Source organism: Podarcis raffonei, chromosome 8, assembly GCF_027172205.1.
Source record: "Podarcis raffonei isolate rPodRaf1 chromosome 8, rPodRaf1.pri, whole genome shotgun sequence".
Taxonomy (NCBI): domain Eukaryota; kingdom Metazoa; phylum Chordata; class Lepidosauria; order Squamata; family Lacertidae; genus Podarcis; species Podarcis raffonei.
The window spans coordinates 50189910-50216244 of NC_070609.1; the positions used below are offsets into that span (position 1 = coordinate 50189910).

A 26335-nucleotide genomic window follows, 5' to 3' on the forward strand; every position below is an offset into this window, starting at 1 on the left:
TTCATGGGTAAACTTGTTCAGATGGCAACCAAAAACTGTACAGATACTTTTATTCAGTGGGGCAATGCAGTGAATTCATGTTCTTTGATTTAGTAAAGGAACCACAGTGAAAATATATAAGCACAAGCCCACTTGTCACTTGCAAGTATCAAATTAAAAAGTAAAACATGTTTTATAGTTAAAGTTAAACCATTCTAAGGTGATGGCAACAGTAATTGTCATGTTAAGGTTTGGTATAAGGAAACTCAGTAGTTAAATCATATATTATTCTTCCATTAGAACATGTACATGTTATAAGACAAGTCAAAAAATACAATTGGCATGTTAAGGTTTGATACAAGTAAATTCAGTAATAGGCTATCTTGTGCTTCTAATAGCTCTAACAATAACTGTTTTGGTGACTCAAACACAGCTTGATAAACAAAACTACATATATGCAAACATATAAAAAAGAGGCCATTAACATTAAATATATTATCATTATATGATAATATATTTCAGTATGTCAGTCTCTGGTAAATGGCACCTTGTACCATTGAATGGCACTGCAAAAACCAGTTATTGACACTAAATAAAAATATAGAAATGTCAGCTGTTTAAATCAAGGCCACCTCACATGCTGTTACACTTAATTGTATAGGCCTAGGTACTTTAAGTGTATAAAGCATTAAAGCTACTTTCTGTAAAAATAAATAAATCACACTGTATGGCCAAGGGTATAGAATTGCTAAGAATAAGGTCACACCAAAATAGAAAAAAGGCTATTATATATAGTTGAAATACATACGAATTCAAATGTTCATCAAATTAAATGAATAGCATTTTTAAAACTAAAAAAAAAAAAAAGTTTTCTGTAGCTCACATTTCAGAACTGCCAGTGATGAATGACACAATGCCCAGTAATGTAACTGGATAAAAAAAATCAGTATTCATTACTTACACTGGCAATATCACAGCTTGACTTATTTACTAGATTTTTTTTATGTGGGTTGTAAAACTGGTTGTTACATTAGAATTTACAGTTTGTGGAGAATATTCTCTGGAGAATTTTCTAGCCGAGAATATTCTCACCTCACATCAGTAAGCCTCATTCTCCTTGCCTGTTCTACCCCCACTTCTTCCTCTTTCCACTCCAGTTCTTGGCAATAAACTACTACTACTACTACTACTACTAATAATAATAATAATAATAATAATAATAATAATTTATTATTTATACCCCGCCCATCTGGCTGGGCTTCCCAAGCCACATAGACCAGATTATGCAAAGTTAGTAGCTTGCATAATTCTGTGTACAGAATTTGGGTTCCTTTTGGCACTGAGTTCAGTTAGGGGTTCATTTGGTGTGTATGCAGCCCTCAGCAGAATAAGAGGTGGTGGGAGAGAAGGCAAAGGGAAGTGCCTGCTCATCCAAAAGAGGGCACTCCTTGTATAGTGGCCTCTGGCTGAAGACCCAGTTTGGGGAACTTGTAACCCTCCAGATGTTATTGGACTCCCATTAGCACAACTCAGCATAGCAAATGATGGTCAGAGATTGGAGAGGGGTCAAATCCAGCAACATCAGCAGATCCACATGTTTCTCACCTCTGCTGAAGATTTTATTTCTTAAACTTGGCCGGCGAGTATTTTTTTGGGGAGTACCCTCCCCCTTTCTGCAGTTCATTTACCTAACTTACAGTTATTTCCCCCCCCACACACTAGGCATGAGAATGGGGCCCAGGTCACAAAACCTGCCGCCAACGTATAACCTTTGTTCCCTAGAGTTCTCAGCCTTGAGTCTAAATGCCAGCTTCAGCTTGCCTTTCCTTGAGTCTTTAGTTAATATAGATAGCAAAATGCAGCCTTCCCCGACTCCCATCAGCCCCAGAATGCATGCCGCCATGCTGGCTGGGGCTGCTGGGAGTTGTAGTCCAAAACATCTGGAGGTTGGGGAAGGCTGGCATGATGTGTCCCAACTGCTTCTTCACGCTCATTATATAACTCACCCGGCTGATGAATAAGCAGGGTGAAGTAAGGGTGATGTAAGACCGAAATGTTCACAGGTTGCTAAAAGCCAGGTTTCCCCAGCTCACCAGCACTGCTATAAAGAATGCAGACCAGGTTCCCTATTGCAAGAAGAATGCATTCTTTTCTCTCTGAAACATTCGGAGGCTCCTTTTCCACACTTGCCCTTAATTGGGCCAACGTCATCTCATTCTGTTTCCTTGTTATGGCTCAGCTGAATTTGGAGAGAGGTTTTGAGTGTTTTTTGAAGCACAATGATGATCAGTTTTATGGGTATCCGAGGGATATATCCACCATGTCACTCTGGGTGGAAGCAGTTGAGGTGGCAACATCTCAATTGACAATGTTCAAGGATTTTATTTATTATCTGTTTGTTTTACTACATTTATGTCCCACCTTTTCTCCCAGAAGTTCAAGGTGGTGTCCCCAGTTCTCCCCCTCCTCCTTTAATCCCCGCAATAACTCTCTGGGATAGGTTAGGCTTTGAGGCAGTGACTGGCCCATGGTCACCTAGTGAGTGGCGATTTGAACTCTGATCTTTCAGCTACTAGTCCAGCACTTCTAATTGCTACACCACACTTCCTACCTCCCTGTCAGCAAAACTACGTCAGTCACGTCTGCAAACCTATGATGAAGATTGCTGTATGGATAACAGAATTTTATTATGTTTTTTTTCTGCTTTTATGATATTTTTCTTGACACAGTGTGATTCGATTTATATTTATTTTGTTGGTTTAGCCACTTCAATCAGCATATGACATCCTGTGTAACTATGATATGGTCAAAACAGCAAATTGCTTGCTTCCACATTTCCCTCTCCTTGGAAGTTGAGTTCTAATTATAGAAGTTCTTGAGTTCTAAATATAAATTTATAGCTTGAAAAGGGCAATAAATGTGCAGGTCTGCTAAATACGTAGCACCTTTAGGAATTCTTCGTGTTTAACTAGTCGGCCTTTTCCTTGGCAGTGGGGAGTGACTTCACATTAATTGAGTTTATTTATAGACTCCTGTGCTTTCCCTAATCATTAAATCCTAGCTCAGCTCTTGGCAACTTCAGCCTCTTGCGTAGTTTTGGGCTGACACTGTCCAAATTGCTCATGTGCCTTTGGTGAGGCTTCCAAGTCTGAAAAGCCTCATGCTGGTGGCAGCTTCCAGATAACAAGTGTTTCTGTATAACAGAGATTTTTGTCTTGAACTAACATTCCTTGCGGGATGTCTTAAAATCACAAGAGCAGAACAAAAAGTGGTTGCATAGGCCTGGTGTTTAAAAAAAATACATGCCTTCCAAAAATGCATTTTAACCAGTTAAATATATATTTGATGTTTTTATAACTGGAATAAAGGAAGTCATATGTGGTCCTTTCTGAGTGGTGCCAGCCAACAAAAGGGGGCCTTTTCACTTGTGCAGCTATTGCTTCAAGGCCCCCCACTGCTACCGCCAGGGGGCTCTCCCAGTTCATGGGGAAAGGAAGGGACATACCATCTGGGAGGAGCTATAGCTCAGTATATCTGGGCTAGGTGGACCGTATGTTCTGAACTCTCATAACAAATGTAGCCTGAAGCAACTGTCTTGTTATAAAGCACTTTTCACTCATAGCAGAACTCCTGGCAGTGTAGATATCATAGATACTGATTACTTATATTTGTTTCTTCCTCTGGCAAAGGGCCTACTTGCTCTGTTTTCTCTCTTGCACATTCTGGTCTGGGGAGTGGGGCTTGTTTCAACTCCTCTCAAGCATGCTGGAGAAGGGCGTAACTCAGTGGTAGAGCATCTACCTTGAATGCAGAAAGTCCCTGGCATCTCCACGTAGGGCTGCAAGAGGCTCCCTGTCTGTGTAGACAATACTGAGCTAGAAGGGTTGGTGGGTCTGTTTCTATCTAAGGCAGCTTCCTATGTTCCTGTGCTGCTCACTGCTGCCGCCTTATGCAAGTCACTATAACTGAGCCTAACCTACCTTCTAGGATAGCTGTGAATATAATGCCAAATCCTTCCCCACCCCTTTCCCTGGAGGAAGAGTGAGATACTAATGTGATAAGTAACCGGACTTTTTCTACTCCTTTTGCCTTTTGTTGTTGTTGTTTAGTCGTTTAGTCGTGTCCGACTCTTCGTGACCCCATGGACCAGAGCACGCCAGGCACTTCTGTCTTCCACTGCCTCCCGCAGTTTGATCAAACTCATGCTGGTAGCTTCAAGAACACCATCCAACCATCTCATCCTCTGTCGTCCCCTTCTCCTTGTGCCCTCCATCTTTCCCAACATCAGGGTCTTTTCCAGGGAGTCTTCTCTTCTCATGAGGTGGCCAAAGTATTGGAGCCTCAGCTTCATGATCTGTCCTTCCAGTGAGCACTCAGGGCTGATTTCCTTAAGAATGGATGCGTTTGATCTTCTTGCAGTCCATGGGACTCTCAAGAGTATTTGCCTTTTGTATCTGGTTCCAAAAACTGAACTTGAGAACAAGTTGATGCCCGGAAATATTGTATTGTGATGTGGCTCTTTCACCATGCAAAGGGTATTGCTTGTTGGTATTGTTCACGCTCGCTGTGATTTCATCTAAATGGATTCCAACCTGGCCCCTGAAGGAATTCTTTCCCTCCCTAACACCAAATAGGAACCCGTGAAATGGAATTGGCAAGAGCAGCAGCAGGAGGAGGAGTTAAAAGCGTCAATGAACATTTCTCACTCAGTCAATGGGAAAGCTGCCAACTTATTAAGGTGACTCAGGCTAAAGAAAGTTAAAAACAAAACAGCCCACCAGTATTTGCTATTCAATTCAAATTGAATCCAGTAGGGAAGAGATCAAAGGCAATTCTGTTCTGGTCAGATTATGGTTTATTTGAAGATAATCTTAACTAAATCAAAGATTCTACAAAACTGACCAGAAACCCATTTAGACACACACACACACACACACACTTTTTAGGTTAGCAATGGGGGAAATGAGCCAAACAATAAATTGCCACCTGTTCCTATGTATTCCAGAGGGTTAGCCACAATAGCCTGTTGCCATAAAACAACAGTCTCTCTCCTCAAGGAGCAATGGGGAGCCTGCAGCTCTCCAGATGTTGTTGGATTACAGGTTCCATCATCCTTGACCATAGGCCCTGCTGACTGGGGCTGTTGGCATCCTACAGCATCTGGAGGGCTGCAAGTTCCCCTATCCCTGTGCTGAGGACTAAGTTTATTGTGGTTTAAGCGCTTGCTGTCCGATGCAAGATGTAGTCATCTGAGTGGGTAGATGTATATGCTGTAAGGGCAGGAGGAAGCAGGAGTGGAGAGAATGTTTTCTGCCAGCAGGCAAAGTAGTAAGAGAGAGAACTTCGCAGAGTATGGATGAAAAACGACAACCACATCAAAAGGCTAATAGACCCAGTCAGTGGGTGTGGCCCACTCCAAGCTGGTGACAAACTATCTGTGCAGGATGAATAAACACCCAGTGAGGGACAATTACTTTCTGTAGTGTTCAAGCCACGCCCAGTTGAGCCGCAGTCTGATAGTGTCAAATTTGCAAACGGATTCCAGCTCAGCCTCTTGACGCTCCCTTCAGAAACATTCCAAGTGTGGCAGCTTTGAAGTTGGTTGCAAAATGTCCAAGAAAATCTAAATGCTTAGTCACATTTGCTGCCTTTGATGGTCCAGTTTTCTTCCTTGCAATGATGCTAAGAAATATCCCTAACCTACCGGAAATATGAGGCTATAGTGAGTAACCGTCTTTTTCTTCATATATTGCACAAGGGTTGCAGCTGATTCTGAATAACTGCTTGAAATCCCATTTGAGCTGTTCAAGGTTCTGAGCCCAAAGAATCCAGGTTTTGGGAAGTATATGCAAATATACTCATTTGCATAAAGCAGCATAATGTGTGCACTGCTGCTCCTTCTCCCTCCCCCCCCCAAAAAAATAATGTTAGTTTCCTAGTCCCCAGGGCAAGTAGCACAATATCTAACTCAAAAATCATGCTAAATAGAATGTATGTGAAAACCTCATTCTCAATTAAAAGCTTTTAATTATGGCTACGCTGTCAGCATAAATCAAAGGATGAAAGTACAACTTGGTGTATTAGCTATGATGCACCCAAACTTTGAGCAAGTCTGAGATTAATCTAAAGATTTTACATGATGCCTCTGTATATAGGATAAAAATTAAGAGTTAAATCTACTCAGAGTAGACCCATTGAAACAAATGGGCATGATTAACAGGTTCCTTGATTTCAGTAGACCTACTCAGAGTAGAACTTAGTTGGATTCAAGTGTTTGCCCTTTTCTTCTTTCCCCATAAGTACTGTGAGGTTGGGGATACCATAAGTGGGGAGAGCATTGCTTTTGCACTCAGGTCCTGCTTTATGGCTTCCCAATAGGGCATCTGGTTGGCCACCGTAATAACAGAATGTTGGACTAGATGGGCCATTGTCCTGTGCCTCCTCCATCCTCATGATTATCACATGAGCTACAGGCACATATGCAGAGTTCTCTTACTTGCTGGAGCTTCCCCACTCATTTCATGAGAAGGTCCATACAGCAACACATCTTCCTCTACCACCTGTCATTGCAACATTTCACCAAGCTTTAGATCAGCGATTTCCACCAAGAGGAAGAAGAGTTTGGATTTGCTATCCCGCTTTATCTCTACCCTAAGGAGTCTCAAAGCAGCTAACAATCTCCTTTCCCTTCCTCCCCCACAACAAACACCTTGTGAGGTGAGTGAGGCCGCATGTGGAGGAGCAGGGAATCGAACCCGGTTCACCAGATTACGAGTCCACTGCTCTGAACCACTACACCACCTCTTACAGTTTCAAGAGGGACACTTTGCGCCATGATTCCAAGATCCATGCAGGGGGTCTGCTTTGGACTCCCGTTTTCAGACAGGAGTCCATCATGCTGCACATGGACAAGCTGTTTTTGAAAGCAAGGAGCTTGTCAAAAGCCATTCATAAAGCAGCAGGAAAGAAATAATAGAAAAGGAACCTTTTAGATTGACAGCTCCAATATTGCAATAAGTCAATGTGAAGAATTAAGTTGGAGCTATAATAGTAGAATTATTTGCCCTTGTGAGTGAATTAGTTAGGGTTGGCACCCAGTTCAGTTTACCAGTCAAATGTTGTCAGCTGGTCAGTGAAACGATGATACTGTTGATGCTTCTGACTTGGCCAGCAATCTGCTTGGCACAACCACCTTTAAAAGCTGGTTCTTTGCTTTATTTCTTTTGGGTGCTTTGGGTTCAGTTGTTGTTGGTTTTTTAATGTAACTGTAGACAGACCCTGATGTTCCTGAGTGAAAGCCAGAGAGAATCGTCCAGTGAATTGTTCACATTCTTAGGAATAGTAATGTGTTTTTGTAATCATCACAAGCATCAAACTTCTGAAACTTGTTCAGGCTGCAGTCCTATATGCACATACCTTGGAATAAGTCACTGAACTTGGTAGGACTTCCTTCTAAGTAGATGTGCAATTTTTGTCATTCAAATAGGCATGTGTTTCTGTTCAGCTTAACCTGCTGTATCTGGTGGCAGTTGAGTAACCACTTCCAGGCCTTTTCATTTCCTCTTTTCAATCCTGGGAAATTCACAGTGATGTCAGAGTGACACCTTTCTTTTAAAAAAATGTATTTTGTTTTTGGGGGTTTTTTAAAAAAAACTTCCTTGCTAGATGGACTTTCAAAGTTGCAATGATGTCACTGATGCTCTTTAATGGCCATTTGGTCATTGAGTTTTCCTGCTTGATATGATTGGAACATCAGTGAAAAATGCTTGCTTGTGTCATGTATAGAAGAAGGGGAAGTAAGGGGGGAAAGTTAACTTTCTCTGAGCAGAAGATAATTCAGGCTGCATAACAAGGTTGCATGATCATTTCCATTAAACATTCCAAGGGATTTTTTTTACCCCCCTCAAATTCAGTGCCCTGGCAGAGTTCCACATTTAATCTTCTTGATTTCCTCCTAAAACGAAACAACCTGTCTAAACAAAGCAGAGAATGATTTGTTCACAGCAAATTTCCACAGCAAGTGGTGTGTTGAATTATGCTGTGATTTCCCTTCTAACGGGAACTTGGCATGGCTAAACAAATTTCCTAGCAAGCAGAGACCAAGCCCCAAAAACTAGTGCCCAGACTGAGTATTTATGATGTGTTTTTTTCCTGCAATGAACCACCAGCTATTTCAGACTTTACATTTCTGGGTGACACTCTAGGAAGCACTGGGCCCTGGGGCAGGTATGCATTGCCTCTTGACTTTTGTTAGAATCATAAGAATCCCTGCAAGAAAAACAACAACACAGAAAACCCAGTACAAAGAAGCCTGGGTTTCCTCACAATAAGCAAGAGCTAAGGTAGAGGAAGATGGGAAGATACTGTTTAGATTGTTGCTAGGGCCAGGAAGATAAAGAAACGAAGAAATCAATGGAAGCCACTCGAAAACGACCAATATTCTATAGAAAGCAATTAGGTCCAGATTCAACATTCCCTGACCACTAGTGCAAGAATGAAAATAAAGGTTGAGCAGTATGAAATGCAGTGCAACAGTTGCGCTAGCAGCACCTTGTTGCGCAGCAGGAAGTATCGGGACCCCTGTAGTCCGTTGCGCAACTGGCCACAAGAGCCATTACTAGTTTCTGGCACCTTCTCTTGTTCAAGTCATTCTGCTAGCACAACTGGCAACACTGCTAAGCAACTGCAATTCCAGTCCCCTTCTGTTTTGCAAGCCTTTCTAGGATGCCGCACACATGCTTTCAGGCTTTCCTTAGCTTCAGTGAGGGCGGGAATCTTGATATTTGTAACTGGAACCTGGGGATTGCATGATACCGGATTTGAAACTGCACCCTGGGATCTGGACTTGCAGGTGACACAGCATGTGTAGCACCCATGATTGCAAAGATGATACTGGCTAGGGCAGAAAGTCCGAAAATCTGAGCTTGGGATTGTTTAATTGTAGAAGCTATGTGGGGAAGTACCAAACTTCATAGAGTTTAGTATCATTATCTCTTGATTGCCATTTATGCTTACTTCCTCCTCTCCCCATGCCCTCACCTTGGGTTGCTCAATCTTCAGCAGGCAAAGTCCAAATCCCCTGACCAGGTGACAATCATTTCCTTTTTAAAAATATTTATTTATACTTTTCAGATACATACATTTCACTGATTTTACATTCATTTTTATATTTTAAAGCTTGACTTCCTTCCCCCTCTTTCTGTGGTTCCTTAGTTTTTGTATCCATTCTTCCTTTGATGGGACTTCTTCTTTCCATTTTTGGGCATGTAACATTCTTGCCACTGTAGTCATGTACATGAATAAATTTCTATACAATTTAGGTAGTTCTATCCCTATAATTCCCAGAAGAAAGGCTTCTGGTCTTTTTACAAACATTATTTTAAACATCCTTTTCATTACATTGTATATCATTTCCCAGTAAGCCTTAACCTTACTACAAGACCACCACATATGATAAAAAGAATCTTTTTCTTTACATTTCCAGCACTTATTTGATTTAGTTTTATACATTTATGCCAGTTTACTTGGTGTTAGATACCATCAATATATCATTTTCATATAATTTTCTCTTAAACTATAGCATGCTGTAAATTTTATATCCGTATTCCACAATGATTCCCACAACCGCCACCCCACCCAACAGATCTCCATCTTTGAGAGCCATACCATCATGCTGATTTTCTCCCCACCTGAAGAGGACGCTTTCTCTTTCAGATCTAGTCCTATATGGGTGATGTAGCTGCAAGAGGTTTTTGTTGCCTTATTGAAAGCAAAGGAGTAAAAAGGTTCTGCAGTATTAAGTAAACAATAAAGTGATATGATCTGTTGATTTCCTCTGAAAAGCTCAAGTAATAAAAAGCACCCTGGATAAGTGTAATACGTTTTGTTCTGCATTTTGTGCTTTTGTGTTGTCATCTTCACCTCCAAATGCCTTTGCAGGAAACTTTTTAATATTCTAGAACAGTGATTCTAAAACCTTTGTTCCCACTGTCCACTTGACAGTTGCTTGGGGGTCTTGGCAGACCATTTAATGATTTTTCTGCCTGTTGTAGCAATGGTAACGTTCTGTGCTAGTTGCTTTTTAATTGCTCCCACCCCCCTTATATGTTATTTTACAATTTGAATTCCATAGAATTTGCTTCCATAGAATTCAAATTGTCATATAATAAAATGCAATCCAATGAATAAAAGAAGCAATAAAAACACACTTTTAAGTCCACATGAGTATTTAATGCAATGGACGTGCCATCTCCTATCTTCCCCCATGAATCCACAGACATGCCATGGACCATAGTTTGGCATCCCCAATGTCTAGAGCCTGTGCCTGCCACTGCTGGGTCTGATACCACTGAGGTGGTAGATCACTGGCGGAAAAGTGCTGCTGCCATAGCTCTGAGAAATGAGAGTGGATTGGGCCACCCTGTACAGAGCTACTCTACATCACCACTACTGCTGCCCTGAATCTCCTATCTCTGCAACAAGTGGACTGCCTGTTCAGAGCGGGCAGGGCGGGGCAGTTGGAACACCCCTGTATCCTTTGTTCCAGCTAAAGGACTGGTTGCACCCCTGCATTGTCAATTGGAGAGATTCTAGTTTGAATCTATAGTTCAGGGGTAACCAACACAGTCCCTTCCAGACGTTTCTTGGCACCAGCTGTCTCGGACCGTTGGCCATGTCCACTGAGGCTGATGGGAATTGTAGTCCAAAACACCTTGTGGTCTCTTCGTTGGCTATCCCTACCCTAGTTACTTTGCTGGGTCAACCACTACAATGCTGTTTACATGGGGCTGCCTTTAAAAATTGTTTATTTATATTTATTTTAATATATATGTAGGCTGCCTTTCTGAGTACAACCCATCCATGGTAGCTTGCATTGTTAATCATTCGTACAATTGGTTGTAAATTTCTTTCCAGGCTCAGTTTAAAGAACTGGTATTAAACTGGTTCTAGACTGTTTATGGCTTTAAAGGCTACCTTAAGGATTGCCTTTGTACATCTGAAGCTGCCCAACCTTTAAACTCCAACTCACCTGAGATCACTTGGTCAGGTACAATAGATGGGCCTTTCTTGTTAATTGCACCCAAACTATGGACTTCAACTCCCACTGGAGATCTTTCAGGATGCCTATTGAGGGTGTTTCTATATCAACAGGCTTTCAGTGTTTTAATTACCGTACTTTTCTGTGTTTTTTTACTCTAAAATAATGTTCAAAATCTGGGCTCGTCTTATACACGGATAGTATCTCCCCCCATTTTCTTAAATCGGAATCCTCCAAAATAGGGGGCGTCTTATAGATGGAAACATATGGTACTTTTAAGGAATTGATGTTTTTTGCGGGGGGTTTTAAATATTGGCTGCTTTTATGTTTTATTGTTTTTACTGTTATATGAATTGCTTTTGGTTTTTAGCGGTGTCTTTGTGACTTTTGTTTGTATTTTTGTAAGCTGATTTGATTTTCAGAAACACAAGTTATAAAAAAGGTGCAGTTTGGCCCTTGTATGTAGCCATGTTTTGCATTTGGTTGCATTCCAAGAACGGGGGGTGGGGACCCAGGTCACTGGATGGCCCAAGAGAGAGCCTTCTCTCCAGCTAACTACATTTTTTATTCATTTTCCAGCCGCCAACCTGAGCCACCAAAGAAGGAGAAAGAGGCGACTACGACCACCCCTTCTCAGTCCAAGAGAGCAGATGAGTGGAAGGACCCTTGGCGCCGATCAAAATCCCCAAAAAAGAAGCATGGGCTGTCTGCTTCACCCAGCCGTGCTCGCAGGCGCCGGAAAACCTCTGCCTCTTCAGCCTCTGGCTCAGGTTCATCAAGGTGTGAACCCGAGATGGGTAGCAACTGATGCAAGGGGATTTCTTACAATCAGCATCACTCCAGATGGCTCCCAGGACTCAGTGCTAGCAGAAAGAGCAATGCTGCTGGTGGGAGGAGCATGTGAGCCAGAGACAAAGAGAATAGGCTGTGCGGCCAGGGGATTCTGTTGTGAATAAGCATCCAGCCCTTTCTTGGATGCACTAGGGCAGATTGCTCTGGTGTTAGTCAATGGAAAGAGAGCTTAAATCAATACTGTGACCTGTTGAGACTGAATGGCAGAGAGTGACAGCCTGTGCCCCTGGAAAGGTAGCCTCTAAAGGCAGGCTACAGCAGAGTAGGACATAGACATTTTGTGACCTCGTGTGAACCTACTAGAATCTCGGGGAGATTTTGAAATAAGGGAGCTTCTTAGAGCAAGTAGAACTGAAAATAAGAATTCATACAAATAATGTTCCAGTTGCCGAAATGCTGCTCCCTCATATGTACACATACCTTTTATTTCCTTTCAGGTCATCTTCTCGCTCCTCCTCCTATTCTGGATCCGGTTCTTCGCGGTCACGGTCCAGATCTTCCTCATACAGCTCCTACTCTAGTCGCTCTTCCAGGCACAGCTCCTTCTCAGGCAGTCGATCCAGGTACTGTTTCTCCAAATGTGTTAGCTGGCAGGTTCTTGGGCTACCATAGTGAGCCTCCCTGAGTCAAGACAGGTTCTTTTAGGTGAGTTTGGGCAGTACCCTATGGAAAGCTCAGGACAGCCACTTGATGTCAGTTTTAAGGTGCCGCTGGAAATCCTGGAAGTGGAATCCAGGACACGGACTAAGTTCAGAATTCATAGCTAGTCACTAAGGCACAGCTGCATGATTGCTGCCTATAAGTAGTTTTACTACAATTTATATCCTTTATTTTAATGCCCCTCCTTTAAAAAATTAAAATACCTAAAATGCTCGTCTAGATTGCTATTTTTTCTTCAAAATAAATCATACCTTAGTCGTTAATTCATTGCATCTTTGAGAGCACTTTACATATTAATATTGCGTTCCATATTTTTCAGGCCCATTTGCCCACTGCTGCTTGCTTATTGCATTTTTTTCCTATTGCAAGGAGCATTCTTGCACCTGCAAATAAAATGCTCACCAGTATTCTGCTCTATTCTCCCCTTCACACAATTTCTCATATCAGCCTAATGGTACCTGGAGGGTACCAGGTTGCAGAAGGCTGACATGGGATTTCTTGAAATTTGGACCCCATTTCCATGCTCACAAACTCACAGGTGTGGCCTGCTGACTTATGCACAATTTACGCACGACTAAGTGTGTTTATGGTTGTGACCCTGCAATGGCATTTCAAATAGACACAGTCGCCACTGTCACATGCACTGGAAAGAGGCAGTTTCCTAGATGGGCACCCTGCCAAACTACTTTGCGTGTTTGGGTTGGCTGCTGCTACTGAAAAGTTATGAAACGGTGATGAAATATCCAGGTACAACATGTTTACGGTCATCTGTTATCAGAAGAGAAAAAGTTGTGTAAACAAATGGTGGCAATCTTGTGACCCGTGGAGATGATTTTCTCTTCCAAATCAGCAGAGGAGTGGGAGGTGGGGAGAGAGAGAGATCTGGATGACTATCCAATAATTCAGTGATGCCTTCAGCCCCTGACCAGTCGGGGAGCTGCTGTTTCTCCACTTTCTGGAGGTTTACTGCTTGGGAGGGTTCCTTTTCCCAGTCCATGTTCTAGCTTCCTCTCTACCAGGAGATGTGACCGTTGGCTTAAAATGATTGGGCACGGAACCGTTTCTGAGCTACTTGGACCCTGAAGAAAAGGGAGTTCCATGTTGCTGGATCCTGACCAGGGTAGAGCTCAGCCCTTTTCTGGCCCCGTACTGAGATGTGGGTGGAGAAAGGCCCATCCTATGGGGCCGTTCAGCATCCCTCCCTTTCCTGCTCCAAATTCTGCAGATTAGAAGCAGTGATCAATTCTAATTCCAGGATTTGGGTCCTTTCCCCCAGTGAAGTTGCACTAGGGCAAGAGCCTGGAGGGAATGGGAAGAGGGGCAGTTATGGAATCTGAGGGCTGTTGGGACAAAGAGCCAAGTTGGTGGTGAGGCACCACCCCCAGTTACTGGCAGTCCTGCTGGGTGTGTTGCTTGGCTTCTCATTTCAGGCGGCCCATTTCTGCCACCCACCCATGCTAAAGCTTCCTTCCCTTCAAGGTGGTCTTCTTTACACACCCAGCTCCACTTCACCAACAGATGTTGGGTGCTGGTTTTTCTCCGCAGTACCTCTGATCTAAGAGTCCTGCGGACACAGATCACTCACAGCCTTGAATGCGGCATGGGCACCGCTTGGTGCACTGAAAAGTCGAAAGCCATCCTCTATCCAAAAGATGCTTCCAAAAAGTTTGGATAGTAGAGTTTTGTAAAAGAAAAATGGTACCATTTTTGAACTTTCTTCAGAGATTCTTATCAGCCTGCTGTACACAGATAACAGCAGAAGTGTGGCATTGGAGGTGAGGGCTTGCATGAGCTTAGAGCTTTTTTCCCCACAGTGGCAGGTGGGGGACCAGTGTTGTGATCAACAGATCCTCTAAAAGCCAATTCAGAGTGGAGCCCTGCAGGTGCTGCTTCCAGGGTTAGCAGGCCATTCAAATCTCACCAGTTGGCCACCTGTTGTTTGATTGTGCCCATATATTGTAAAATATTCCATGAAGCCATCATGCTTGAAGAATTGGCCCTGTTGCCTACTTAGCACATCCATCTGCCTTTAAAATCGGTCTTTTGCTTTTCAGTAGTTGTTGTTACTTCACTTTGTTACTTCACTTTATTTTGGTTCAGTCCAAAAAACCCAAAAAAAACTGTAGACTGATCCTCATGTTTCACAATAAAAACCAAATGGAAGAATATTCAGTGAATTGTTTGCATTGAGAAGGAACTTAGCATGGACATTTATAATGGACTTAACTGTCAGAGGTCCTTTACCTTTTTTAGAGGCACCCCTGATTCAATGAGGCTTCTGCTGCATTTAAAGGGTGTATCTAGATTTTCCCCTCATTCTCATTCTCTCTCTCTCTCTCTCTCTCTCTCTCTCTGTTGTCTGACTTTTCAGGTCACGGTCCTTCTCATCTTCCCCATCTCCTTCTCCAACGCCATCTCCACACAAACCTCTTCCCAAAGCTAAAGGAGAGCCTGCAGCACCTGCTGGAAAGGGGTAAGATGCTGTGTCCGCTCTGGGCAAAGTGACATTGGGACATTCCCTTTTGAGGTTCTATAGCAGTATAAAGGTGCAGGGGCACTTTGCATTTGTCACATTTAGAACTAGACCAGCAAGGTACTTTCCACCAGATCAGGTTTGTAAAGTGTGGTCCTGTGGTATTGTGGCACCCAGGCGTGAAATAAAGCAAACACAACAGTTGTCTGTACTTAAATATTGATTTTTAAATGGACGTCATCTCCCTTTTCCACGAACATGTGACACATGCTTCACATACAATTAAAGAGATGACACAGTTCTGCTGAGGGATGTCTACCTACTTGTAGCAATGTTGGTTCTGCGAAGCCTGCAGCTTATCTCTTGATATGCTGTCATTCACTGATTAGATGAATGATAAAGCAATAAAATGTGTTTATTTAAATATACACTCTTTGGGTTAGTCATCATAGGGCAACAGGAGACTTCAGGCTTGTGGGATCTACTTTTTTTTTTTAACTAAAACCCCAGGATCCAACGACTGGAGCCTAGTGAGTGGGGGGGAGGCCTACATTTCAAATCAAACTGTTCTAAGCCCAGACCTTTGTTTCGAATACCAGAACTGAACAGAGCTCACAGTCCTTCCACTCAAAAAGTCCATGCCTGATTTCCTCCTCCCACCAGGCCCCCTAAAACACTTTTTTATTTTAACAGTATAATTTGCAGTGGGGTAGAACTGGGGAAGAGAAAGTCACCCCATTTGGCCAGGGAGATGAGCTTGGAAACATGAGGCAGATTTGGTGAAATGTCCAGAGACCCCAAAATAGACTGAACAGGACTCACTGTGGTCCCAGGAGCTGCACTTTGGAGCTCTGTGCAAAAGTTTCTTCCAATACAAAATGCAAAATAAATATATGCATGGTCACCTAAATGACTCTGAAAACCCTGTTGCTGTACTGTCCATATTCGTTTCATTAAAAGTTTTGTCTCCCAGAATATTCCTCCTTTTGCAATTCATGTGAATTAAGGAGAGTGGGAGAGCAACTTCCCCAAAGCCTTACAGGGAGCTCAATTCCAGCATGTCCAGTTAGAAGAATTTGAGGGAGGAGGGTTAGGAAAGGCCTGTGACAACTCTGGAGAGCCACTGCCAGTAGAGTAGGCAATACTGGGCTTAAATGAACAGCAGCCTGTCTCTTTGAAAGACAGCTGAGCTTTGTATGTTCAACCTGGGCATCTGGTGTCCAACCCCAAGACGCTCTTTCACCATCCTCTCCCCCAGAATGTGCCAGACAGCTTTAGCATGGTCGCTAAGATTTGAGGCCAGACTTTCACAGACTTGAGTCCAGTTTAAAAAACCCACTCTCTTCCAGCCGGTCTCCCTGCTCCTGTCATCTTACCCATTTTACTTTTGCAGTGACAAGCCTGTGAAGAAACTACCTGCCCCTCCAGCACCTCCACCAGTCGCTAAAACTGCCCCAGCTGCCCCGGAGCCACCCAAGCCAGGAAACAGTAGAGAGGCGAGGCGGAAGGAGCGCCAAATGAGGATGCCACCCCGGAGGTAGGAGGAACAGGGGAGCTTCCTAGAACAATCTCCTAATAGGCAAGTCGAAGCATGAGCTGCTTTCTTGGGAACCTGGGGAGGCACAGCGGCCCAAGTCATTGCTTCATGCCTAGGGGCTTCCCAAGACATAGCTGTTTACTTGAAATGTCACTTAAGGCACCAGCGGCTAGCACTTCGTTTGCCCAAAGGGCCACAATCACCCTTGACCAATCCTCAGGGGCCACATTCGAGGAGCAGCTGTGTCCATAAGTGGGCGTGTCAACTCCACATTTCACAAACACATGCCCTGCTTCTCTGTGCAGATCAATTCAGGCAGGAGAAATTATCAACTCCTCTCCCTTCATCATATGATTGATCTGGTTACCAGGGAAGGGATTTCTGAGCATCTTGGGAAATTGGCTGTGGCAAAGCGGGGTTCTCCAAAGTGAAATTAGCGTGCAATTCAAATGTGTAGAATTTCTGAAACTGGCACAATATAAATGGGCCACATCCCAAAGGATCTAATTCCATGCAAGCAAAAGAAACCGCTTGTTTCCTATGTTCTCTTGGGGCTCTTTTGACCCTGCTTGCTTCATTGGCTGTGGGAGCTGCATCCGGAAGACAGAAGAGAGAAACTTCCCTGCCCTTCATGGCTTCCTTAGCATTCCTCATTAGAATCATGACCACGGGTTTTTAGAGTTCTGTGACTGAAAGCCAGGTGAGAAATAGGTCCATGCCAGGAAGTATCTGTGGGGAATCCCTTCTCTTCTCCCCTGTGATCACTTTGGGGAGGAAGGAAGGGCACAGCCTCCCTTTGCCCCACAAGAGGACTGGTTTCCCACAACTGGTAATTAGCGGCCTGCTGCCTCTGATTGTGGAGGCACAGCCATTGTAGCTATTAGCCATTGATAGCCTTATCATCTGCGATTTTGTCTAATCCTCTTTTAAAACCAGTTGGTGGTACCCCAGTGGGAGTCCTATAAACGCAATAGCCCTCTCCTGTTTGGAATCCCAGGCAACTGATTCCAAACACATCAAAGAGTGTAATGTATTGCTCAGCCAACTCACCACCCAAACTATCCCTAGTTAGGGCTTGGGCCCGTACGCCATGGGGATGGTCCCTTGTGGCAGAAGTCAGCTCACATGCAGTACCCATTGCCATAGAATAGATTCCACTGCCCCACAGCAAGGATTTTCAAGCAGAGTTACTCCATTATGATCCCTACTTGCAAGAATCCACTTTAGCCCTCTCCCTCCTGCTGTTAGGTGCCCAGCACATCCACATGGAAGCGAGCTATTATTGTATAAGTCACTTGGAGATGCCTTACATAGCAAGCCACTGATATGTTGTATTATTAATATTAATTATTGTTTAGAATTTATTCTGCTGATATTGTTGGTTTTCACCCATCCTAAGTAAGGGTTTGTGGGTGGCTGTGTATTCCTGAGTGCCCCTGTATGGCAAGCATCAAGATTTCCCTAGAATGACCAGCAAAAGTGTCTTGCACTGATGTCCACCTGGTATGTAACAGGGAGCTTGAACTTGTTTCTTGTTGCAGGCGGGCCATCAGCTGCAGCATGAGTGGCAGCGGCAGCAGCTATAGTGGGTCCAGCTCCCGTTCAAGATCCATCTCCCGATCCCTCTCTCGATCTCATTCTCGGTCCTCCTCAGCTTCCATCTCCCCATCACCGTCTGGGTCCAGAAAGTCCAGGTGAGATATTTCCTTCTGTTTCTGGGCTGGAAGAGTAAAACATGTGGCTACTTATGCGGAATGAGGCATCTTTCTCCTAAAGCAGGATTTGTTTGAAGGAAGCATCCTGCCAACCTTCATGGCTACTTGAGTAAAAACTGGGAAATGCCCAGAAATCAGCTTTTCTTATAAAGACCTTAAAATTGCTATGCTGGGTCGAAGCATCTGCCTCCGCAGCATATCCTGTGACTTTGCCCAGCCAGAATCGTCAGGATGGTTCAGAAGCAGAACATGCTAGGTACAATCTTCTCCCTGTGGTTAACCCCAACTGCGCCCTCTGAAAATGTTTCTACCTCCATGCCTTGTGGCAAGAAGCATCAAGCATGTGTCATCAGCTGATTTGACTTTGCATTTAATTCAATACGGTGCCTTGCAGTTCTTTCCTTATATTAATTTAGCTGTTGCAGGAAGACATCCTTAAATCTATTTCCAAGAAGGAATTGAAATTGTGAGGGTAGGGAGGAGATTGCAGAGAAAACAATGATGACATGAACAGTCTGTTTTGCATAATGTTATGTTTTCCTGGGGCTCCCTGCATCAGATTCTAGATTCCGCATCAATGAATACAAAAGGTTCCCATCTGAGCTGGTGTCCCAACGACATCTGGAGGGCACCAAGTTAGGAAAGGCTGTGCTGGAGCAGCACAGTTGGCCACCGTTTTGCTGCGGACAAGTGCTCATGAGCATCTTGACTGATTGTGAAAGTCCTCTTGATATCGCAGCAATTCAGCCCATGGAGGGGGGGAGGAACGACTTGTATCCAGACAGACAACAGGAAGAAACCAGTTTTTAGTCGAGTACTAAACTGGCCCGGTGCCCTCCAGATGTTTTGGGACTCCTGGAGGGCACCAGGTTATTTATTTATTGGCGTTTTCATCCCCCCTTTCTCTCCAAGGAGCTCAAGGTAGTGCACATGGTTTTCTCCGCCTCTAAATGAAGGGGGTATGACTGTGAGGTAGGTATGGCTGACAGGCAGTGACAGGTCCAAGGTCACCCAGTGAGCTTCATGACTGGGGTGGTGGGAATTGAACCCTGGTCTCTAACCAGTACACCACACAGGCAAGGCATAAGCAAAACTACATAAGCAAAACTATTCTCCACTGGGGTGCTGTTTCAACCCGTTCTTCTGGATCTAACTTGTATCTTTGCCCTCCTCGCACCCAACCCAGGTCCCTGAGTGTAAGTAGCGTCTCGTCCGTTTCCAGTGCCTCCTCCAGTAGCAGCTCTGTGCGGAGCGCTGACTCAGAAGACATGTACGCTGACCTAGCCAGCCCGATTTCGTCGGCCAGCTCCAGATCCCTAACCCCAGCGCAGCCGAAGAAGGAGAGAGGTAGGCCACTCTGCCTCCAGAATGTGATTTTCCTGTGTTTCTTCAAGCACCTCCTGTGGCACTGCCAGTCTCCATTCCCCTCTGCTGCTCACTTCCCCTCCCCTCCCCCCCCCTTACCGGACTTGCCTGTTTTTGCTGCCCTTATTTGCAGACTGCTTTGGAATGTTCTTCACTAGCAGACGGAAAGACGTGTGAAATCTTCATGAACACAGTTCACTAGCACTATTTATTCTGGATGTAGAATGCAGATTATTTTAGCGAAAGGTCCTTCTGCTGTGCTCATCATATCTGTTCACGATCATGGCACATGAGTAACGCAAGCTTAGACCATGTATGTGGTCTGTTGTTTCTAAAGGCAAAATTCTGCCCTTTTTAAGCAGTGGAAATACACTGCAAATTCATTGGCAACAGCAGGGAAAGCCAATTTCCCAGACTCCACCAGTGTAACATCAGCCGGCAAGGGAAGCCCAGAGAAGAGCCTCACCAATTATCTTTAAGGCCCAGGTGGGTTGATATTAGAGCAGGCCATCCTTGAGCAGCTTTTGTCCCAAACCATAAACAGCCATAAAGCTTATTGCCAGCACCCTTCTTTGTGCATGCACTAGAGAAATGTCGCCCATGTGGCTGCTGCATTTTGAGCCGACCAAAGTTTCTTCAAGGAGAATCTGGCAAGCCACATATTCAAGCCTGGATGTTACTAAGGCATGGGTAACAGTATCCAAACTACTTCTGTGTAGGAAGGGGCAGAGCTCTAGGACATTCACATATTTTTGGATTGGATTGCATGTATTTTAATATTTTATAAACTTCACTATATAACCATCTCAAAGGTCTTAATCAGAGCCTTGCGGCTTTTATTCCAAATGTGGTTGGGGCTGATGGGAGTTGTAGTTCAAAGCATTTGGAGAGCACCAGGTTGGGGAAGGCTGGTTTAGGTTGAGTCGCCACTTAAAAGGACCTCAGGTGGCAGGTAATAGGAGAGCCCTCCCAACTTTTCAGCTGGAAGCCTTGAAGAGCTGCTGCTAGTCAGAAAAGACAGCACTTCCAGTGTTGCAGCTCAGAGCCAGAGCTCAGTGCTTTGCGTACAAAAGATCCTGGGTATAATCCCTGGCATCTTTATGAAGGGCATGGAGAGAGCCTTCTTCTTTTTTATTAGTTTTCCAAATTGTTTTTTTTTTAAGATATTTATTGAGATTTTACAAAAACATAAGTTTACAAAATAGAAAAAAGTCATATAGAAAGAAAAAGATACAAAAAAGAGAACATACAAAAATACATAAAAAAGAAAAAAGAAGAATAAAAATACAAAATACAAAAAACAAATAGATAAAAAAGAATTAAAAACAAATCCGTTTTTTGTAACTTTAAACTCATTAGCTTGTTTCCTTGGCCTCCTCACACCTCCCCTTTTTGTATTCCCATTTAAATAATCAAATCAGCAAATCCTTACCCTCTTTCGTTTATCTTAACTCTATATCTTAACATATTATAACTCTATATTTTCATCCATTATCAATTCATTTTTGCATATTCTTATTAACTTTGTTGCTAATGCCACTTATTTTCAATCCAACATCATTTTAACATTCATTAATTTTACAGTGTTTCTGCAGATAGTCTTTGAATTTCTTCCAGTCTTCTTCCACCAACTCTTCTCCCAGGTCTCGGATTCTGCCAGTCATTTCCGCCAATTCCATATAATCCATCACCTTCATCTGCCACTCTTCCAAAGTGGGTAGCTCTTGTGTCTTCCAATACTTTGCAATAAGTATTCTTGCTGCTGTTGTTGCATACATAAAGAAAGTTCTATCCTTCTTTGGCACCAATTGGCCGACTATGCCCAGGAGAAAGGCCTCTGGTTTCTTCAGGAAGGTATATTTAAATACCTTTTTCATTTCATTATATATCATCTCCCAGAAAGCCTTAATCTTTGGGCACGTCCACCAAAGGTGAAAGAATGTACCTTCATTTTCTTTACATTTCCAACATTTATTATCGGGCAAATGATATATTTTTGCAAGCTTGACTGGTGTCATGTACCACCTGTAAATCATTTTCATAATATTCTCTCTTAAGGCATTACATGCCGTAAATTTCATACCGGTGGTCCACAACTGTTCCCAGTCAGCAAACATAATGTTGTGACCAATATCTTGTGCCCATTTGATCATAGCAGATTTAACCGTTTCATCCTGCGTATTCAATTTTAACAGCAAGTTATACATTCTTGAAAGTATCTTAGTTTTGGGATCTAACAGTTCTGTTTCCAATTTTGATTTTTCCACCTGGAAGCCAATTTTTTTATCCAAATTATAGGCCTCTCTTATTTGATAATAATGAAGCCAGTCTCGCACTTTATCTTTTAATTTCTCAAAACTCTGCAATTTCAATTTGTCTCCTTCTTGTTCCAGTATTTCCCAATATTTCGGCCATTTGGCCTCCATATTGAGCTTTTTCTGAGCCTTCGCTTCCATTGGTGACAACCACCTTGGGGTTTTATTTTCCAGTAAATCTTTGTATCTTATCCAGACATTGAACAATGCTTTCATGACAATATGGTTTTTAAATGCTTTATGTGCTTTAACCTTGTCGTACCACAAATATGCATGCCATCCAAAAAACGTTGTTAAAACCTTCTAGGTCCAAAATGTCTGTGTTCTCAAGAAGCAGCCAGTCTTTCAACCAGCAGAATGCTGCTGATTCATAGTAAAGTTTAAGGTCTGGCAAGGCAAATCCACCTCTTTCCTTTACGTCAGTTAATATTTTAAATTTTATTCTAGGCTTCTTGCCCTGCCAGACAAATCTGGAAATGTCTCTCTGCCACTTCTTGAAACAGTCCATCTTGTCCAAAATTTGCAATGATTGAAGCAGAAATAACATTTTTGGCAATATATTCATCTTTATAGCTGCAATTCGACCCAACAGGGAAAGCTTCAAATTTGACCATATTTCCAAATCTTTTTTCACTTCTATCCAACATTTCTCATAGTTATCTTTAAATAAATTTAAATTCTTAGCAGTCATATTAACCCCCAAATATTTTACTTTCTTAACTAATGTTAAACCTGTCTCCTTCTGAAACCTCTCTTTCTCAATTGGTGTAAAAATTTTCTCAAGCACTTTAGTTTTTGACTTGTTCAGCTTAAATCCTGCCACATTACCAAATTCTTGAATCAATTCTAATACTCTTTTCGTACTAGATTCTGGCTCCTGTAACGTCAAAACTAGGTCATCTGCAATGGCTTTCAATTTATATTGTTTGGCTCCGACCTGAATACCTTTAATCAGATGGTCCCTTCTAATCATATTCAGCAAAACCTCCAGAACCGAAATAAAAAGCAATGGGGAAATTGGGCAGCCTTGTCGTGTCCCTTTCTCTATCTTAAATTCCTCTGTCATCACATTATTGACTATTAACTTAGCCTTTTGTTCTGAGTAAATTGCACTTATACCATTTTCAAACCCTTCGCCCACCCCTATTCCCTGAAGATTTTTCTTCATAAAATTCCAAGAAATATTATCAAAAGCTTTTTCCGCATCTATGAAGATTAAAACTGCTTTGGTATTGATGTTCACTTGCAGCTTCTCCAAAATGTTAATTATATTCCTCGTATTGTCAGACAGATGTCTACCTGGGAGAAAGCCGGCTTGATCTTTATGTATCTCTTTAACTAATACCTTTTTTAATCTATTAGCCAAGATATCAGCAAAAATTTTGTAATCCACATTAAGCAGGGATATGGGGCGGTAGTTCTTGAGTTGTGTCTTTTCAGACTCAGTTTTCGGTATAAGTATAATGTAAGCTTCCTTCCACGACTCTGGCACCTTTTCCCCCTCCAAAATTTCATTACAGACCTCCTTTAGTGGCTGAATTAACCAGTCTTTCAAAGATCTATAGTATTGGGAGGTTAGACCATCCGGCCCTGGAGATTTACCCAACTGCATGTTCTGAATGGCACCTTCAACCTCCTGTTCTGTAATTTTGTGATTCAACATTATCTTATTTTCTTGAGAGATTTTTTGTAATCCATTTGTTCTTAAAAATTGGTCTAAATCAGTCTCTTTCTGTGGCCCTTGTGTATATAGTTGTTTAAAATATCTCTGGAAGCACTTTCTAATCTCCAATGGATTCTGTATGTTCTTTCCTTCCACATCCAAATTTGTGATGGTGTTTAATTTTTGTCTTTTTTTCATCTGCCAAGCTAGCAGTTTCCCGCATTTATTAGCCGATTCAAATGTCTTTTGTCTCATCTGCTTAATTTTCCATTCTACTTCCTGATTTATCATTTTCATATATTGTACTTGATATAGCTTTATTTCTCTCAGAATCTCTTGCGACTTTGGTTTCGCTCTTAATTTCTTCTCTCCTTCTTTTATTTTTTCCAGGATTTTATCTTTTTTCTCATTTTGAATTCTCTTCTTTATTGCGTTCTGTTGAATCAGAAACCCTCTCATGACCGCTTTGCATGCGTCCCAGATTACTCTTTTTTCAACCGTGGTATTCAAATTTATCTCAAAATAATCTCTCAAGATTTTTTGGGCCTTCTTGGTAACCTCTTGATCTCTAAATAAGGTGTCATTCATCCTCCATCTGAAGGAACCGATTGGTGTTAGTTTCATCTCCATCTTCACCACATTATGGTCGGAGCAAGTTTTTGGGCAAATTTCCACTTTTCGAGTCTTAGGTGCCAGTCCTCTAGTTATCCATATTTGGTCAATTCTTGTCCATGTCATTTTGGCTTCAGAGAAGAATGTTCCCTCTCTTCCAAGGGGGTTCTTAGTTCTCCAGATGTCAATCAAGTCCATATTGTCAGTCAGTTCAAAAAAAGTTTTTTGGTAGTCTGCCATCTTTAGTTACAACCTGTCTCTGCGACTTGTCCATATTTGTAGATACCACTCCATTTATATCTCCATCATAATAATGTTGTAGTCCATGTAGTCAAGCAATGTCTCATGCAATTTCTTGAAGAATTCAGATTTCCCCTCATTTGGTGCATAAACTCCTACAGTCAGAAATTTTTCTCCTTGTGATTGAATCTCAATTGCCACAAATCTTCCTTGTTCATCTTTAAAAACAAATTTCGGTGATAGGCTCTCTTTGGCATAAATAACAACTCCTCTCTTTTTAACCTTGTCCGATGAAATAAACTCTTGACCCAATCTTTTATTAATCAGTACTTTCCTGTGAAGCCTTATCACATGAGTTTCCTGTAAACAAATTAAGTCCAATTGTTCCTTTTTCAATAAATGAAAGACTTTATTCCTCTTCTCCGGGGAATTAAATCCATGAATGTTCCAACTTAATAATTGCAGAGACATGGTGTGGTTGTTCTATTCTCCTCCAACTGCTCCCAAAAGTTCTTCTTGTTCTGACTGTGGTATCGCTTTTTTTAGTTTGTCCAGTCCCAAAGGTGGTGGTACTATGTCTAGTACTCCTGATCTTAAAGCTCTTAGCTCTTCTAGTACTTCTTTTTGCAGGTCTTCTTTGTGGTCTCTCAAAAATTTTCCCTTATCTTCCACTGATCTTATTTTGAACTTTTTCCCTTTAAAGGTAAAAGATAGTCCCTGGGGGAATTCCCACCTAAAAACAATTCTGTTTCTTCTCAGTAGGGCCACCAGATCTCCGTAGTTGGTTCTAAGATCCAATAGATGTTTTGGTATATCCTTAAAAATCTCCACTCTCGAGTCGTTGATCTCCAAAGTCTTCTGGAAGTGCGCACTCAGTATTTTATCTCTCTCTTCTTTCGTTCGGAGGGTAACCAAACAGTCTCTCACCCTGTTTTTTCTCCCTCCTCTTCCAAGTCTAAACGCACTTACTATCTTAAAGTCTTTCTCCACCTCCAAATTCCTGCGTAAGGTAGTCACTTAGGTTATCTTTTTCAAGTTCCGGTACTGCCCTGATCCTCAGATTGGTCTGTTTCTCCCTCAGTTCAATCATAGACAGAAGTGACTGATGGTCCCCAATCTGTTTGCGCATAGGTTTTATTTCTTCCTCTACAGCCACTGCTTTTTCTTTTGCTTCCTCAGCTATTTTTCGATTAGACGCAGATTCTTCCAGCAATTTTTCAATAGATTCTGTATTGGAATTCACCTTCTGTCCCAGATTATTAATGCTGGCAGTATTCCTGTCTATTTTAGTTGATTGTTCCGTAACTTGTTTGCTTAGGCCTTCCAATTTTTCATAAATCTTATTTAACACAGAAGTAAAATCCCCTTCTGAAGCCATTCCTTTTGACCCAGCTTGTGCAAAATCTTCCCCCTGTGTCACAGGAGGGCCGGGAACAGATGATCTACGTTGCTGGGAAACTGTGCTGGGCTGCTGCACTCTAGCCTTGCCCGATCTTGTTGTCCTATCAGTCATCACACTTTTGTCTATGAATCAAGGTCGATCCCACGGTCAAGTCTTACCATGGAAAATCCCCAAAGTCCAGAATGGAAAAATCCCCCAGCTGGGTGTGCAGCTTCAATGTTCCTCTAGGGGGACACTGTAGCAGTCATTAAAGTTACAATAAAGAATCTTTTCCAACTTTCCTAAGTCCCCCTCAAGAAAACAAGCAACAGTTTCAAGTCCAGAGAAGACCTTCAACAAGTATCTCCTTTGCAGAGTTAACCATTAAAAAGTTACATTGTCTATAAATAGTGCGACTCTCAGTGCAACCATTCTAGTGGACCTGGCAGTCCGTTCCCAGGAGTTAGATAATTGTCTCTATTTTTTCCAGAAGTAAAAAGTCACT

The 26335-nt window shown here is 42.4% G+C and overlaps 1 protein-coding gene across 3 annotated transcripts in view; it reads left to right on the plus strand.

The window, feature by feature from the left end:
* The window catches only part of ZC3H18 (zinc finger CCCH-type containing 18), a 59410-nt gene that overhangs the window by 25188 nt on the left and 7887 nt on the right, over positions 1 to 26335 (plus strand). For all 3 annotated transcript variants that reach the window (XM_053399964.1, XM_053399966.1, XM_053399965.1), the window contains exons 10-15: positions 11597 to 11797; positions 12307 to 12432; positions 14901 to 15002; positions 16396 to 16539; positions 18081 to 18233; positions 19441 to 19601. In XM_053399964.1, the coding sequence (XP_053255939.1) occupies positions 11597 to 11797; positions 12307 to 12432; positions 14901 to 15002; positions 16396 to 16539; positions 18081 to 18233; positions 19441 to 19601 (887 nt within the window). The remainder of the gene's footprint in view (positions 1 to 11596; positions 11798 to 12306; positions 12433 to 14900; positions 15003 to 16395; positions 16540 to 18080; positions 18234 to 19440; positions 19602 to 26335) is intronic.